The sequence below is a fragment of the Schistocerca piceifrons genome, chromosome 1 (assembly GCF_021461385.2).
Source record: "Schistocerca piceifrons isolate TAMUIC-IGC-003096 chromosome 1, iqSchPice1.1, whole genome shotgun sequence".
Taxonomy (NCBI): Eukaryota; Metazoa; Arthropoda; class Insecta; order Orthoptera; family Acrididae; genus Schistocerca; species Schistocerca piceifrons.
In genome coordinates this window covers 1,039,772,746-1,039,791,439 of record NC_060138.1, presented here as the reverse complement: position 1 = coordinate 1,039,791,439, position 18,694 = coordinate 1,039,772,746, and the positions used below count along the sequence as shown (strand labels likewise).

Here is an 18,694-nt window from a genome sequence, read left to right as displayed (position 1 = left end):
TCTGTTGAGAGGCCAGACAAACGTGTGGTTCCTGAAGAGGGGCAGCAGCCTTTTCAGTCATTGCCTGGCCTTGTAACACTAACCAAAATGGCCTTGCTGTTCTGGTACTGCTTTCAGCAAGGGGAAACTACAGCCGTAATTTTTCCCGAGGGTATGCAGCTTTACTGTATGATTAAATGATGATGGCGTCCTCTTGGGTAAAATATTCCAGAGGTAAAATGGTCCCCCATTCAGATCTACGAGTGGGGACTACTCAAGAGGACGTCGTTATCAGGAGAAAGAAAACTGGCGTTCTACGGATTGGAGCGTAGAATGTCAGATCCCTTAATCGGGCTGGTAGGTTAGAAAATTTAAAAAGGGAAATGGATAGGTTAAATTTATATATAGTGGGAATTAGTGAAGTTCAGTGGCAGGAGGAACAAGACTCTTGGTCAGGTGAATACAAGGTTGTAAATTCAAAATCAAATAGGGGTAATGCAGGAGTAGGTTTAATAATGAATAAAAAAATAGGAGTACCGGTAAGCTACTACAAACAGCATAGTGAACGCATTATTGTGGCTATGATAGACACGAAGCCCACGCCTGCTACAGTAGTACAAGTTTATATGCCAACTAGCTTTGCAGATGACAAAGAAAATGATGAAATGTATGATGAGATAAGAGAAATTATTCAGGTAATGAAGGGAGACAAAAATTTAATAGTCGTGGGTGACTGGAATTCGACAGTACGAAAAGGGAGAGAAGGAAACATAGTAGGTGAATATGGATTGGGGCTAAGAAATGAAAGAGGAAGCCGCCTGGTACAATTTTACACACAGCATAACTTAATCATAGCTAACACTTGGATCAAGAATCATGAAAGAAGGTTGCATACATGGAAGAACCCTGGAGATACTAAAAGGTATCAGATAGATTATATAATGGTAAGACAGAGATTTAGGAACCAAGTTTTAAATTGTAAGACATTTCCAGGGGCAGATGTGGACTCTGACCACAACCTATTGGTTATGAACTGTAGATTAAAACTGAAGAAACTGCAAAAAGGTGGGAATTTAAGGAGATGGGACCTGGATAAACTGACTAAACCAGAGGTTGTACAGCGTTTCAGGGAGAGCATAAGGGAACAATTGTCAGGAATGGAGGAAAGAAATACAGTAGAAAAGAATGGGTAGCTCTGAGGGATGAATTAGTGAAGGCAGCAGAGAATCAAGTAGGTAAAAAGACGAGGGCTAGTAGAAATCCTTGGTAACAGAAGAAATACTGAATTTAATTGATGAAAGGAGAAAATATAAAAATGCAGTAAATGAAGCAGGCAAAAAGGAATACAAACGTCTCAAAAATGAGATCGATAGGAAGTGCAAAATGGCTAAGCAGAGATGGCTAGAGGACAAATGTAAGAATGTAGAGGCTTATTTCACTAGGGGTAAGATAGATACTGCCTACAGGAAAATTAAAGAGACCTTTGGAGAAAAGAGAACCACTTGTATGAATATCAAGAGCTCAGATGGAAACCCAGTTCTAAGCAAAGAAGGGAAGGCAGGAAGATGGAAGGCATATATAGAGGGTCTATACAAGGGCGATGTACTTGAGGACAATATTATGGAAATGGAAGAGGATGTAGATGAAGATGAAATGGGAGATATGATACTGCATGAAGAGTGTGACAGAGTGCTGAAAGACCTGAGTCGAAACAAAGCCCTGGGAGTAGACAACATTCCATTAGAATTACTGACAGCCTTGGGAGAGCCAGTCCTGACAAAACTCTACCATCTGGTGAGCTAGATGTATGAAACAGGCGAAATACCCTCAGACTTCAAGAAGAATATAATAATTCCAATCCCAAAGAAAGCAGGTGTTGACAGATGTGAAAATTACCGAACTATCAGTTTAATAAGTCACAGCTGCAAATTCCTAATGCAAATTCTTTACAGACGAATGGAAAAACAGATAGAAGCCAACCTCGGGGAAGATCAGTTTGGATTCCGTAGAAATATTGGAACACGTGAGGCAATAGTGACCTTACGACTTATCTTAGAAGAAAGATTAAGGAAAGGCAAACCTACATTTCTAGCATTTGTAGACTTAGAGAAAGCTTTTGACAATGTTGACTGGAATACTCTCTTTCAAATTCTGAAGGTGGCAGGGGTAAAATACAGGGAGCGAAAGGCTATTTACAATTTGTACAGAAACCAGATGGCAGTTATAAGAGTCGAGGGGTATGAAAGGAAAGCAGTGGTTGGGAAGGGAGTGAGACAGGGTTGTAGCCTCTCCCCGGTGCTATTCAATCTGTATATTGAGCAAGCAGTAAAGGAAACAAAACAAAAGTTCAGAGTAGGTATTAAAATCCATGGAGAAGAAATATAAACTTTGAGGTTCGCCGATGACATTGTAATTCTGTCAGAGACAGGAAAGGACTTGGAAAAGCAGTTGAATGGAATGGACAGTGTCTTGAGAGGAGGGTATAAGATGAACATCAACAAAAGCAAAACGAGGATAATGGAATGTAGTCAAATTAAGTCGGGTGATGCTGAGGGAATTAGATTAGGAAATGAGACACTGAAAGTAGTAAAGGAGTTTTGCTATTTGGGGAGTAAAATAACTGATGATGGTCGAAGTAGAGAGGATATAAAATGTAGACTGGCAATGGCAAGGAAAGCGTTTCTGAAGAAGAGAAAATTGTTAACATCGAGTATAGATTTAAATGTCAGGAAGTCGTTTCTGAAAGTATTTGTGTGGAGTGTAGCCATGTATGGCAGTGAAACATGGATGATAAATAGTTTGGACAAGAAGAGAATAGAAGCTTTCAAAATGTGGTGCTACAGAAGAATGCTGAAGATTAGATGGGTAGATAACATAACTAATGAGGAAGTGTTGAATAGGACTGGGGAGAAGAGAAGTTTGTGGCACAACTTGACTAGAAGAAGGGCTTGGTTGGTAGGACATGTTCTGAGACATAGAGGGATCACCAATTTAGTATTGGAGGGCAGCATGGAGGGTAAAAATCGAAGAGGGAGACCAAGAGATGAATACACTAAGCAGATTCAGAAGGATGTAGCTGCAGTAGGTACTGGGAGATGAATAACCTTGCACAGGATAGAGTAGGGTGGAGAGCTGCATCAAACCAGTCTCAGGACTGAAGACCACAACAACAACAACATCAGGTGGAGGTTTGCAGTATTAATTTTACTATTTAAATTATGAACATCATATCTCCTGGGTATAGGATGGATAATGATATTAATTTTGTGACTTAGAGTGAGTATTGGTTCCAATGGTTATACCACATGTTTCATCATTAGATCAAGAGGTTTGTCTGTGTTGTTAGAACCCCCTCTCCCCCCCCCCCCTCCCAATTACAATCAAAGTATCATGTGTACTGAAGCTTCTTGTCAAATTTTCTGCATTTTTTACTGCCTCTTTTAGTGGAGCGCCAGGTTTTACTATGCTTGTTACCTGGTATGAGGGCCCTAGTTTGTCTTGCAGTGTTTGAGCACTATCCCTTCCACAACTGTCACTTAATATTAGTAGTTTCATTTTTTCCGAGATTTTCTTGCTGTGTAACCTTCTGGAATTTCTTTTGTTTTCGTCCTGCACATATACTGGTGCTTGAGCAATTATGTTCACTGGCAGATTACTCATACACTGTGTGGTGGATTGTTCACTTTGGGTTAATCTTTGTGTAAAATCTTTTCTGTGGCATATTGTTTACATTACAGATTGTACAGGGCTACAATCACATGTGGCACTAGATAACACACGATTTCTGTTAGAATTCAGCATTGCATTCTGAGCATGATTTACAGCTTGACTATTTCTCATAGTACGCTGTCCCATCAAACGCCAGTTTTTGTTACCGATATTTACGTTCAGGGCACGGATAACGAGTTCATTGTTCATGGGTTTATTGGTTACTGTCAGTTCAGGTTCATTACACTTCACTAATAGTTCGTGATACTTCATCAGTAGGCTTTCATGCTTGAGGCTGAGGACCATTATTTCTTGTTTCAATGACATAATTGTGTGATCCTGCATTTTTAGAGTAGGGGAGAGTGGGGCACATTGAACCATAGAAAATATTTCTCCGTGTTACTCATCCAATAATTTTATTACAGAGTTGTGATTTACAGATGCTACAGTTTAATCATTCAAGTATCAAATGGCCTTATATGATTGCATTGCCATTAATTGTTTTCTTAGCTGCACGCCTTCGAAGAAAATTTGGTAACTGGTTCATTGTACCCCGCATGTGGGGTACAATGAACCACTTTAAACAGGTTCATTGAAAGAACCTATTTAGCATACAAAGTAAGTGTAAATGTATTTTAAACATAATGTTAACATATATTCCACATGTGAATCATATAATTAAATCTATAGGCACACAATCATGTAACTTATTTTGGAATTACCGGACATCAGTGGACTCGTAGCTAATTCCAAATTTGAAATGTAATTTTTGTCTCTTTGTTACACAATCAGTAGCAGGTCATGGGAGCATGTAAAACATGTTGCTAGCTGAAACAAAAGCTTTTTCAATTTATTTTCAATAACTTGCCAGCAGTCATAAAAAGCTTAACAACCAATGAAATTCAGTTTAAGAGAAGCCTAAAGGATTTATTGGTGGCCAACTCCTTCTACTCCATTGATGAATTGAATTTCTTAGTAAAACCAAGTATATAAGTACAACATAACTTCTGCACAATTTCAGTGCAGTAATGTGTTCATTGAAAATTTGTGTGTGTGTGTGTGTGTGTGTGTGTGTGTGTGTGTGTGTAAGTATAACCTAACTTCTGCACCATTTCAGTGCAGTAATGTGTTCATTGTAAATAAATATTACAGTAGTTGTATTACATGTTTATTACCTTATAAATAAATAATAAAATTTTTTATTTTAAATACAGTGCATTAGTATTTGTAAAATGACTCTTAGTGTTCATTAAAAAATGACGATCATTCCACTTGGGACCTGTGGAATGGTACATTAGCTTACTTGTCTTAGTTGTAAATATTTGTCGTGTATTGTTGTTTTTCTGACATGTTCCACATCCTGGAGGGCCTCCTCACTACGGATCAATTGGAGTGAAAGTAAATCTAATCTAATCTAATCTTCATTCATCCTTTACCTGAAGAAAATATAACTTCCCTCCCCTTTTTGACCTTATTCTCAAAAATGATACCTGATAATCTCCAGCATCATCCTTCGTTCTCAAATCTTCCCCACATAGTAAACCGACGTTTTGTTTTTCAGTTCAAATTTGTTCAAAACGAAATCATCTATTTCTGGTAATTTGTCCAAGTCTTCATCGTTGTACTCAGATTCACCAGACATATCCACGTTGGCATCGCTCTCTTCATAATGCGCCTCACTAAAGTCGTCATCTGATTCCTGCTCATAAAGCTTCCAGTTGACCTTGTTATTGGGATGTTTTGTGGCTAGCAACAAATCTTTCTCCGATGTATCAGTTGCAATTAAACTTCGTCCTCTCTTACATTTATTGTTCTTCTTTCTGTTCTCTGCTTTTGGATATCCTTGAATTATTTCAAGAGAAACTCCATGAGGAAAAGCTGTTTGGGTGTTAAGCACTGCAGATGGTCCTTATCACTGCAGATCTAGTGACGGGCTGACATTGACTGAGGCTTGTCCTGCAGATTGTGCATCCTTGATATGATGGAGAGAATTAAGATCTGAAGTTGTTCTGTTTGCCTCCACGACCCTGTCTGTTACTTTGCTGACCATAAAGTCTTCGTCAGTAAAGATGTCTTCATCAAATGGAAATATTCCACATTTCTTGAAAGCTGAACATATGTTAGTGGGTACCATTGGTCTGTCATGAGCAATTCTAACACATGCAGCTACATCATAAATAGTGAGAGAAGTGGCTTTCCTGTGTATGAGTTTTGAATTTAATGCTGAGTAATAAGTTCCCTTGAATGAAGAGAACACTCCCACATCTAGAATCTGCAGTTTGTTTGAGGTATGTGGGGGTATAGTTAGCATAACCACCCCATTAGCTTTTGCTACATCTATTACCTCAATTGACAGATGGCTTTCATGATTGTCTAAAATTTGAAGCGCAGCATTGTCTTGGCTACTACTGGATTTGTGGATGAAATGTTTCATGACATCCACAAAAAGTTCACTATTCATCCAGCCTGTCTTTGTTGCTAACCCCAGGGTGCCTGTTGGTGTATTACTTATCATATGTTGTTTAAAATGTACTCGAGGAAATATCATTGCTGGTGGCAGGGAAGTACCTCCTGCACTGATTTTGCAACAGGTGGTCACTAAGACACCACGTTCTCCACTAGTAGCTTGAGAAATCTGTTTACTTCCCTTTTGTGCCACTACCTTTGGAAGCCTATCTGGTACAGTTGAGATACTGGTTTCATCCAGACCGAAAACCCTAGTACCATCAGCGAAAGTAGGGTATCTCCGGCAAAGGTCATTCAAGTTTTTGAAGAAATTCGAAACAGTATACCGATTAAAGGATGTTGCTCTGGATAAGCTGCAGCCCTCTGGGGTTCGGATACTTAAACTTGGATTTCGTTTCATGAACCCATAGAACCAGTCTATACCAGCCATTCCCTTCATCCAGTTCTCAGGACATTTCAGATCATTTTTCAAGGCTAGCTCACTTACCAAGCACCTGCATATTTTAGTGTCAACACCAAAGCATATCTTAGAAGAACGCAACAAATACTCCACTAGTTCTTTCTCCTGCTCCACACAAAACATCTTATGATTGTCATAGTTTGGTGTCAATCTTTCACTGGAACCCCATTTAATGTTTTGAACATATCGTCGAAGAGTAAGGTAAGGTATTGAATGAGATTTAGCTGCTTGGCGAACTGCCATGCCCTTATTAAGAACATCCTGTACAGCTTCTTGCATAACATCGTGGTCAGTTGTACCTCTGTCCGTCTTCCTGTGTTATGAACGAACCATCTCCAAACCTGATAATATAAACCAGGACTGCTGAACGTTTGTAATTTAAAAGCCTTAAATACCTACACATGTGTTTTTACCCATGCTAAGGAAACTCAGTACAGAGAGTGCTTGTATTGGACAATTAAAAGATTCCTGGGGCACAATGGACCACCCTGGGGCACAATGAACCATGGCTCATTGTGCCCCAGGAGAGCTTGGTACATATTTCAAACAAAGCTCATGTGAGGTTATGTATGAACATTGTTAATATTTGAAGATCTATATCATTAAAATACAGTATTGGTATTGTTACAATGACTTACTTTCTCTAAAATTTGGTGACAAAGGATTGAACAAAATTCGATCTATCTATGTCTCCAAAAATTACCTCACTGTTACGAAACTAACATATCACCAGCACAACACTAATGGCGGGAACTAGATCCTCCAGAAAACAAGTGGATGTCAGTAGAGCAGTACTGACAACACATGCACAGAGGAAAAAATAATTTACCACCTTATACTGAAATTAAGCTACCTGATTCATTGTGCCCCGTGGTTCATAGTGCCCCACTCTCCCCTATTGTTTACTTTGGATTTGATAGCTAGTATGATGCATTGGCGGCATGTCCACTGATCTTCACTGTTAAAGTAGTTCAGGCTAACTTTGGCATATTTTTGTGGTACACAGAATACCTCGTATAACTTTTTTTGAACATATTTTGCACTTATTATGGTCGAAATTCATTGGAGCTGCAGGATCGGCGATTTGTACACTTTTACCCAGCGCCATCTTGTTTCTGGTACCATAAGATGTCATATGAAAAATTCTGTGATAGAGAAATTGAGACAGGGAAATACAGAGCTTGCTGTTATTTTACAAGGACTTACTTCACAATCACAACCTCTTGATGTCTCAATAAATTAACCATTTAAAGCGTATATAAGAGAGGAATGGAACAAATGGATGATGGATGAAACCCAACATGAGTTCACACCAAAGGGAGCTTTAAAATGACCTACAATCAAACAAGTGTGTCAGTGGATAAAACAGTCATGGTCTAGAGTAAGAGAGCGAGAAGTCGGCATAAGTAACACTCTCGATGTCAGTGAAGGCCATCTTAAATATGAATAGGATAATGATGATGATGAAGAGGAGAAAGAAAAAGAAAGTTCAGATGGTGATTTTAAGAGATTTTAAGGTCAGCTCAGTTTTATAAACTAATAACTTTTTTTTTTAGTCTGGCTTTGCAGCTCAATAATTAAAATGGTAAAAATGTTATTTTAAAAAACTGCTTAAAAAAGGTGCATCTTATAATCTGTAGTGTTTTATAGCCCGCAAAATACAATAAACATAGGTTTGCTTTTCCTTAACTTATCTTCTAAGATAAGTCACAGTGTCAGTATTGCGTCACGTGTTTCTAGATTTCTCTGGAATCCAAACTGATCTTCCCCAAGGTTGGCTTCTACCAGCTTCTCCATTCTTCTGTAAAGAATTTGTTATTATTTTGCAACCATGACTTATTAAACTGATAGTGTGGTAATTTTCACACGTGTCAACAAGTGCTTTCTTTAAAATTGGAATTATTACATTATTCTTGAATTCTGATGGTAGTTTGACATCTTGCACACCAGATGGAAGAGTTCTGCCATGGCTGACTCTCCCAAGCCTATCAAAAGTTCTGACAGTATGTTGTGCACTTCTGGGGCCTTGTTTCAAATCGGGTCTTTCAGTGTTCTGTCGAGTCCTTCTCACAGTATCATTTCTACCATCTCATCTTCAACTATGTCATCTTCCATTTCTGTAATACTGTGTTCAAGTTTGTTGTCCTTGTATAGACCTTCTGTACTCTCCTCCCTCTTTTCAGTGTCCCTTTTTTTGCATAGGGCTGGTCTTTCATCTGAGCTCTTGATATTCATACAGCTCCTTCTGTTTCCTCCAAAGGCCTCTTTAAAGTTCCAGTGGGTGGTGTCTGTCTCCCCCTAGTGATACATGCTTCTAAATCTTACATTTGCCCTCTAGCCTTCCTGCTTAGCCATTTTGCATCTCCTGTCAATCCCATTTTTATATGTTTCTATTCCCTTTTGCCTACTTCACATTAACTGCATTTTTATACAGGGTGTATAAAAAAACATCAGATTTTAAAAAATCATAACCATTATGTTGTTTGAGACAGGTATGCGAACAATGTACTATTTGAAAGAGCAAACTCTCAAGTTCTACATGGTTCCCACTAGGTAGCAGCAGTGTGCATCCATTTCAGTTCTAGTATAAATGGTGTCGGGACAACAGAAAGCATTTTGTGTTCTATGTTTTGCGCAATGCGGGTCAGTAATAGCTGTCTAGTGTGACTTTCATACTGGCTATGGTGTGGATAATTCTACAGCACAGAGTATTAAACAAAGGCATGAAAAATTCTGAGAAGCAGGTTGTTTGTGTAAAGGCAAATCGCCAGGCCATTCCCAAGTGTCTGACACAGATGTCAAACACATCCGCCATAGTTTCACAATGAGTCTGCAGAAATCTGTTCGCCATACAGCTCGACTGCTCAGTGTGCCCCCAATGTCCGCTGGTGTGTGTTGCGTCAAACGTTTATACATGAAACCATACAAAATTCAGCTGCTGCAAGGTCTTTGTGAAAGTGACAGACAACAAGGTGTGGGGTTATGTACTTTCGTTCTTGGCAAGATGGAAGATGACAGGTTTCTTTCGTGATTAGTGTTTAGTAACCAGGCAATTTTCCATTTAAATGGAAAGGTGAACTATCATAATGTGAGAATATGGGGTACAGAACAACCACATGGAGTTGTGTAACATGAGAGGGACTCTCCAAAATTTAATATGTTTTGTGCAGTTTCTTGGAAAAAGATATATGTTCCATTTTTCTTTGCCGAGCACACTGTTACAGGAAACACATATTTCGATATGCTTGAGAACTTTCTTTTCCTACAGTTGGAGACTGATTCGAATAACTTCATTTACAAATAGGGTGGTGCACCACTATACTGGCATCTGGAAGAGTGGGAATTTTTAAATCAAAGGATTACTGAATGATGGGTCGGTCACAGTGGCCCAAATGATTCAGCCTTACATTATTGGCCTCCAAGGTCAATGGACCTGACTGTATGTGATTATTTCTTGTGGGGTTTTATACAGAATTGTGTTTATGTGCCTCCATTACCAACAACAATGAATGAACTGAGACTTTGCATAACAGCAGCTGTGGAAGCTGCAACTCAAGACATGCTCTCTGCAGTGTGAGAAAAATTTGAATACCGCACTGACATACGCCGTACATCTCAGGGGGGGGGGGGGGGGGGGGGCATATTGAACACCTACGAAAAAGTGTGAAAAAAAACTTTTTGTGTTTCCCATCCATTAAGAAACAAAATTCATTGTATATATTTATTAACTTGAGAAGTACAGATGTGCCAAATCAAATGATTCTGTTTGGTACACCCTGTATTTTCTCCTTTCATTAGTTCAATACAGTATCTCCTGTGTTATCCAAGGATTTCTACTAGGCCTTGTCTTTTTACCTACTTGGTCCTCTGTTGCCTTCACTATTTCATCTGTCAAATCTACCCATTCATCTTTTACTGTATTCCTGCCCCCTGTTCTAGTCAACCATTGCCAAATGCTCCCCCTGAAATTCTTAACAACATCCGGTTCTTTTGACTTGTCTAGGTCCCATCTCCTTAATTTCCTAACTTTTTGCATTTTCTTCAATTTTAATCTACAGTTCATAACCTTGTGGTCAGAGTACACATTTATCCCTGAAAATGCCTTACACTTCAAAATCAGGTTCCAAAATCTCTGTCTTGCATTATATAATCAATCTGAGACATCTGATGTCTCCAGGTGTTTTCAATGTATACAACCTTTTTTTATGGCTTGTGTCTGTATGTGTGGATGGATATGTGCGTGTGTGCGAGTGTATACTTGTCCTTTTTTCCCCCTAAGGTAAGTCTTTCCGCTCCCGGGATTGGAATGACTCCTTACCCTCTCCCTTAAAACCCACTTCCTTTCGTCTTCCCCTCTCCTTCCCTCTTTCCTGATGAGGCAACAGTTTGTTGCGAAAGCTTGAATTTTGTGTGTATGTTTGTGTTTGTTTGTGTGTCTATCGACCTGCCAGCGCTTTTGTTCGGTAAGTCACCTCATCTTTGTTTTTATATACAACCTTTTTTTGTGATTCATAAATCAAGTGTTAGTGATGCTCTGTTGAAAATATTACCAGATGCTTCCTCTTTCATTGCTTCCCCCAGTCCATATTCACCTACTATTTTTCCTTCTCTTTCTTTTCCTACTATAAAATTCCAGTCCCCCATCACAATTAAATTTTGATCTCCTTTAACTATCTGAATAATTTCTTTTATCTCATCATACATTTCTTCAACTTCTTGATCATCTGCAGAGATATTTAACATATAAACTTGTACTTTTGTGGTAGGTGAGGCTTCGTGTCTATTGGCGATGATAATGCGTTTACTATGCTTTTCATAGTAGCTCACCTGCATTTCTATTTTCTTATTCTTTATTAAACTCACTCCTGCATTACCCCTATTTGACTTTATATATAACCCATTATTCTCCTCCACAATACCTAACTTCAACCTATCCATTTCCCTTTTTAAATTTTTTAACTTACCTGCCCAATTAAGAGTTTTAACAATTGACGCTCCAATCTGTGGAACCCCAGTGTTTTTTTTTTTTTTTGTTTTTTTTTTTTTCTGATGACAACATCCTCCTGACTATCCCCTGCCTGGAGATTCAAATAGGGGACCATTTTACTTCTGTGATATTTTACTGAATTTTACTGAAGAAGGCACCATCATCATTTAACCATACAGTAGAGCAGCCTGCCCTCAGGAAAAATTATGGCTGTAGTTTCCCCTTGCTTTCAGCCATTTGCAGTACCAGCACAGCATGACCTTTTGGTTGATGTAAAAGGCCAGAGCAATCAATTATCCTGACTGTTGACCCTGTAACTACTATAAAGGCCACTGCCCCTCTTCAGGAACCACATGTCTGTCTGGCATCTCAACGGATACCCTACCACTGTGACTGCACCAACGGTTTAACTATCTGTTCTGCCGAAGCACACAAGCCACTCCATCAATGGCAAGGTGCATGGTTCATGGGGGCTTTATGACAAATACATATGGCATATAATAACAAGTCACTATGGAAGAAAATGCTACTTCTTGAATAAGGTTCAGTTTCTGTGTTCATTTGACTAACTTTTTACTGTGTAAATTAGAATACTTTATTCAACTGGAATATAAATTTTCAAGAAGTATTGCAATACAAGTTAATTAGTACTACAATGATCTTTTGTACTAATGTGTATTTCATTTTCTAGATCATAGCCCATCAGCTGGGACCAGATGAATCATTATCTAGTTCGGCAGAAGTCACTGTATTTCTCAATGATGTTAATGACAATGCTCCTGTGTTTGACAAAGCAGAATACCAGGCAGTGGTGATGGAAAATATATCTGCAGGGTTCTTACTAACTCAGGTAAGTGCAATGCAAAGAAACAAATGTTACAGCTTTAACAGTAGTAGTAATACATAAATTTATAACTGGAAAATTGCACCAACTTGGTGCTTCAGTTTTGCATCATGTGCATCATCAGTTCTATCACTCACCATAGTTGTCTGCTTTTAATGACTGATTTTTCTGCCTTGCAAGTTTGCGTTATTTTTATATATTCTTACAAAGCATCTCTTTGTTGGTTACAAAGCCTGCCATTCTGCATATATTGTGGGGCACTCGAAGCTCTTTGGGACAGGGGAGATGACTGGGGTGCAAGCTGGACAATGCAATTGAAGGGCAATCTGTACTAGTGCTCTTTTTAATAAAGAGTATTGTTGTGAGCCAGGTGTGTTGTCTCCATCAGTGGCTTACTACCACTGCAATATCTCACTTCCTACATTGGTGACCCCCTGTCAACCACAAATACATGCAAATTTGTCTCAAAATCTGATAGTTCTTACTATGCAGTAACAATGTAGCCATCATACATCTCATCACCAGCACTGTACCTATGTCAACAGACACTGCTCACAGGACTGCAGCGCAGAATCAGTGCGGACAGTGTGTGAATCTGACTGTGAAAACAGAGTGTACGAATAATCTGTTTTCATTACAGCTAGCCAACAGCGGCACGACACTGCATCAACAGTGGTGACATATGATGAACCCATCAACTGACTTAAATACAGTGAATTCTAGTCTCCTTTGAGTGCTTTCTCAATTCTAATCATCTCTGCAATGCCGTGTTCATGTCACCCGCGTCTTTCACACAAACTATTTCAACATTTGCAATTTGCCATGCAATGACCAACTACATCATCTTGCCTCACACACTTCACTGACATTCCGTGATCACTGGTAAATTCACTTATTCGGGTGGTGCTCAGATCAAAATATCACTTTTCCAAGCCAAGAATAATATGCCATGCTGTGAGTGCTGTGGTTGATCATGCTATCAACAGACTTACAGCTCACTGTGAGTGTGAATGAGACAGAGCCAACCAGATGGTGCTTGGCTATGGCTGACAGAATGTTCACTCTCATTCACTATAGGCTAAAAGTAACATGGCACAATGTTAGATTCAACAATACACACAGCAGCCCCCATGCCACATGAATTCAGCTGACTGGGAACAAAGGGCCACAATCATGGCAGACTGCAGCACTCCTCGCTGTCTGTACAGCAAAGCACACTGGTGCCCAGAGCTACACATGCCAATAATGTCACATAACCCACACAGGCTCTAGGTTCTACTCCCTGCTTGTATCATATGCAATTCTGTGACGCGGCACACAAATGTCGAGACCCTTGCAGATAACTAAACTCCACAAGCAGGTCAAAGTAGCCTGCGATGCCTCACCAAGTTGCCTACAATCCACCAGAACATCCAACACATGTATCCTTGTCTCAGCTGTTGCTCATGGACATCTCTTTGTCTTGAACAAAGCATCAAACCAATATCTCCTAATTTTCACAGACTCTGATGTTAGCTCACTTCCACACTCTTCCACTCCAACTTTCATGCCTATGACTGCCCTCATGCTCTAGGCTGCTAATGACTCCAACATTAGTGTATACAGCACCATTGCACACACCATGCAACTCTTGTACAAACTCCAGTGTCCGTGGACTTTCCTGGTGGCTGCCATGGTAGAACCAGTCATCGGAATGAACTTTTTATGACATCAGCAGCTCTCTCATGATGTCTTACAGTCCACACTCATTCACCACATCTCAGGTGAATGAGTTCAAACTATCTCCACCCTTTCCATGCCTCCAAAACTGGTGCCTGGTGCACTCACCCTCGATCACTCCATCCATGACCTCAGGTAACACACGGATACAGTAACTCCGGATAGAAAATGTCAAGCTTTAATGTCACTTTGCTGCTGCCACCATGCACCATGGCTATAGCAGCAGCACACAAGCAGCTCTCCATGGCAGACAACAAACAGCTGGACACAGTGCTGCCTCCGATGTGCAGACATGCTTCCACCCCAGTACACACCATGCCAATACAGATGGTGCTGGCTGCCAGAGTCACCACAAGGTCAGTAAATTGCAGAGTGCAGTGTCTGTTAACAGTGCTCCCAACCCTGCCACCTCAAGCATATATGCACACACCTGTGCTACCCGTGACAGAGCTATATATTGCATAGTAACCACAGATGGACCCCCAGTTCAACATAAACCACAATGGTTAGCCCCAGTGGATCTGCAAATTGCAAAAGCTGTAGTTAACAATCTCCTTCAAGTAGGAATTATTTGCCCTTCAGGTAATCCCTCAGTCTCCAGAATCAAGCTTGTTCCAGATTGCGCAATGGTTAGAGGGTTAATTCTAAACAGTACATAACAGCTATCCTATTCCCAACATACAGGGCTTTGTGCATGACCTCGCAGGTGCTACAATCTTCAGTGCGATTAATTGCAAGCTTGCCTACCTACAAATACTGATGCATTCTAACAAAATCCAAAAGACTGTGATTATAAATCCATTTGGACTTTTTGCGTACCTCTTTATGCTGTACAGGCTTGAAAATGCTGCACGGGCTTGGCAGCAGTTCATTGGCAGTCTCCTATTCCACTTCCTCCTGCTGCTATACATATCCTGATGACATACTCATATTCTTGTGTTCCACAGATGAGAACTCTTGGCACCTAGGACAAGTGCTAGTTGCACTGCAGGACGGCAGAGTGGTCATGAACAAGGCAAAATTACGACTACAGCAGATGGAAGCACTTTCCTTGGGCACACTCTTAGTGCCACTGGCATCAAACCGACAGTTGAACGTATGCTGCACCTGCAAGGCCTTCCTTGCCTGAAAACGTACAATGAACTATAACGATTCCACCTTCCTCAGGCATCTAACTTGCAGATCCCACTACAAATGCCTTGAAAGGCAAAGACAAACACAGAAAAAGAAAATTACCTTGGACCCAGAAATGATAGAAGCGTATTGCCATGCTATAAATTGCCTGCTTTAAGCTGTTATGTTAGCACGCTCACAACCAGATGTACAATTGACATTTACTATGGATGAAAGCAACACAAAAATTAGAGCTGTCCTTCAACACATAGTTTATGGTGTGCGACAACCACTTCAATTTTTCTCCAACAAACTCTTGGCCATGCAATCAAAATGTTCAGCATTTGAGCACGAGCTGCTTGCAGTTTACTCTGCTGTGTTATTTCAGTGAAGACATCGAAGGTCGCCATGTGACAATATTTACAGATCATAAGTCCTTGATCAATGCCTTTCACAATCTGTCCACAGACACCAGCCCCCGTCATTTCTGTTATTTGGATCTTCTTGGCCAATACACAACTGACATCCGACACATGCACAGAGCCAATAATATCATATCTGATTATTTTTTACATCTTTCTGCAATCTCTCTACAATACAACTATGAATGCATTGCAAAGAACAAACAATCCCTCCATCAATGAACTACTCTCTGATGGAAATATGAGCCTTCAGACTGAACAATGCACTTATGCTTTGACACCACATTACTCAGTGATGTCTCCCTGGGAAAACCATGGCCACTGGTCCCCCTCAACATGTGATGTGAAGTATTTGACGAGCATCAGAACCTGAGCCACCCTGGTGGCTGATTATGGACTGTTTTGTGTGGCCTAATGTAAAATGTGACTGTTGCCACTGGGCACAACTGGGTGTCATACTCAACCTATATTAGGCAACTTTTCCTTCCTGAAAGCATGTTTTAGACATGTCCTCAGTGACATCATTGGGCCACTGCCTTAGTCCAAACAATTTCATTACATTCTGTCTGCCATTGATGGAAAGACTCCATGATATCATAGCAGACACCACTGCACAGACTTTTGTCAAGATATGGATTGCATGCTTGGCATACCTGATGATATCCCAACCAGCCAGGGCAGACAGTTCGAGTCAGCCAGTTTCAGTGCTCTTTGCAGCCTCTGTAGGATTGACCATATGCACAACTTTGCTTACCATGTGCAAAGCAATGGCCTGATGGAGAGGTGGCATAGAACAATGAAAGCGGCACTCACATGCCATGGGGGCTCATGCACCAGAACACTACCATAGGTTCTACTAGACACACAGACTACATATAAAGAGAACCTTCAGATTGTGTATTGATAACCTTTGCACTCCCTGCAGATTATACTGTTCTCGTGACTGACATCAATGAGTCTGATCTTCCGCAATTGGTACAACTCATCAAGGATCACATCCAACACACACAGATGCCTCCACCAATAGCACACTCCATGCAGAATTATTCGTTCATAGAGGTCTCAAACACTGTCGCCAGGTGATGTAGCATGATGACACGATACTTCCTGCATTGCTATCTCCTTATTTGGGATGCTACAAAGTGCTCAGATGTGGAACCCATATCTTAGATATTTTGATTGATTCTCCCTTAACCACCTTAAACTGGCACAGGTACTGCAAAACAGATCTCCTCCATTGTCACTGGATGACAATAACACTCACCTCAACACCCATAAAACCAACATACATAATAATAATAATAAACCCCGTGGAGGCCCGGGAAAAGAATAGGCCTCCGGTATGTTCTGCCAGTCGTAAAACGCGACGAAAAGAACAAACCACTAATAGGGGTAACCCCCCTTTTAGTGTGATTAATTGGTTCAGGACAGAACTAAAGAAGCCTCGGACAAGCGCGGTTATGGTCAGGGACGACGCTTGAACCCTATGCCCGCCCACAATGGTAACGACACTGCTAGCCAACTGGAAAATGATTTAAATCCAAAGAGAGGTGTTTTGCAGGATATGCTTCCTGCGACCACCCTAGAAGGAAAACAAAGACAGAGGATGAGATGGTCAGATGAAGTTAATCGACACCTCATGTTCTGTTATTACCAAGCAACAAACCTAGGAACCAGCACATCTGGATACCAATCACAAGTATACACAACATTTATTACAAGATAGCCAGAATTAAAATTTTTAACAGAACAACGACTAGCTGATCAGATTTTTGTAATAATAAAAAATAACAGGATACCCCAGTCAGAATTAGGAAACATCAAACAACAAGTACAACAGATACTGGAACAAAATAATGTGCAATCAGAAGAAGAAGAAGAAGAAGAAGAAGAAAATACAGTAGTGGACTCAAACATCCCAGAGCAAACAAACAAAGAACAACACACATCAATTAAACAATCAGAGGAAAACGAAATCTTAAGATAGCCACCAGAACAAGCACAAAGAGAACACGGAGTGACACACATGTTAGATATAGAAGAAAAATTTCAGCTGACATATTTAGAATACAAAGACACAAATACAGACATTAGACCATTCTTGCATAGACCGCCAAATAACCCACAAGTTGAAACAACAATAAAAACTATCAACACAATCATACACAACAAAATAAATGAAAACACAACTATGGAAGAGTTACAACTACTTGTTTATACAGGAGCACTCACTACACTAAATATACACACTAGGCAGAGATCAGAACCAACCAACACACAGAAGAAACCGACAAAACCAGCATGGCAACACAGGCTACAGATCAGAATAGAAAAACTGAGAAAAGACATCGGACAGCTAACACAATTTATAAGAAATGAAATGTCAGAAAAAAAGGGAAAAGGTTAGGTAAAATCTCACAACAAGAAGCGATAGAGCAATTAGATGAAAAGAAGCAGAAATTACAAGCATTGGCCAAACGACTTAGAAGATACAAAAAAAAGTGAAAATAGAAGGAAACAAAACCAAACATTCAACACAAACCAAAAGAGATTTTGCCAGACAATAGATAACACACACATTAAAATAGACAATCCACCAAACATAACAGACATGGAACACTTCTGGAGCAACATATGGTCAAACCCAGTACAACATAACAGGCATGCACGGTGGATACAAGCACAAACAGACACATACAAGATGATACCACAAATGCCTGAAGTGATAATTTTGCAACATGAAGTCACCCAAGCAATTAATTCTACTCACAATTGGAAAGCCCCTGGAAAAGATAAAATAGCAAATTTCTGGATGAAGAAGTTCACCTCAACACATTCACATCTAACTAAATTATTTAACAGTTACATTGCAGATCCATTCACATTCCCTGATACACTTACACATGGAATAACTTATCTGAAACCTACAGATCGAGCAGACACAGCTAAATATCTCCCCATAACATGTCTACCAACAATATACAAAATATTAACTT

At 39.9% G+C, this 18,694-nt stretch overlaps 1 protein-coding gene across 1 annotated transcript in view; it reads left to right on the top strand.

Annotated features, from left to right (window-relative positions):
- LOC124777398 (cadherin-86C-like) overlaps positions 1-18,694 on the top strand; it is a 286,282-nt gene that overhangs the window by 142,817 nt on the left and 124,771 nt on the right. Inside the window, exon 11 of the mRNA XM_047252795.1 lies at positions 12,292-12,450. Within this exon, the coding sequence (XP_047108751.1) occupies positions 12,292-12,450 (159 nt within the window). The remainder of the gene's footprint in view (positions 1-12,291; positions 12,451-18,694) is intronic.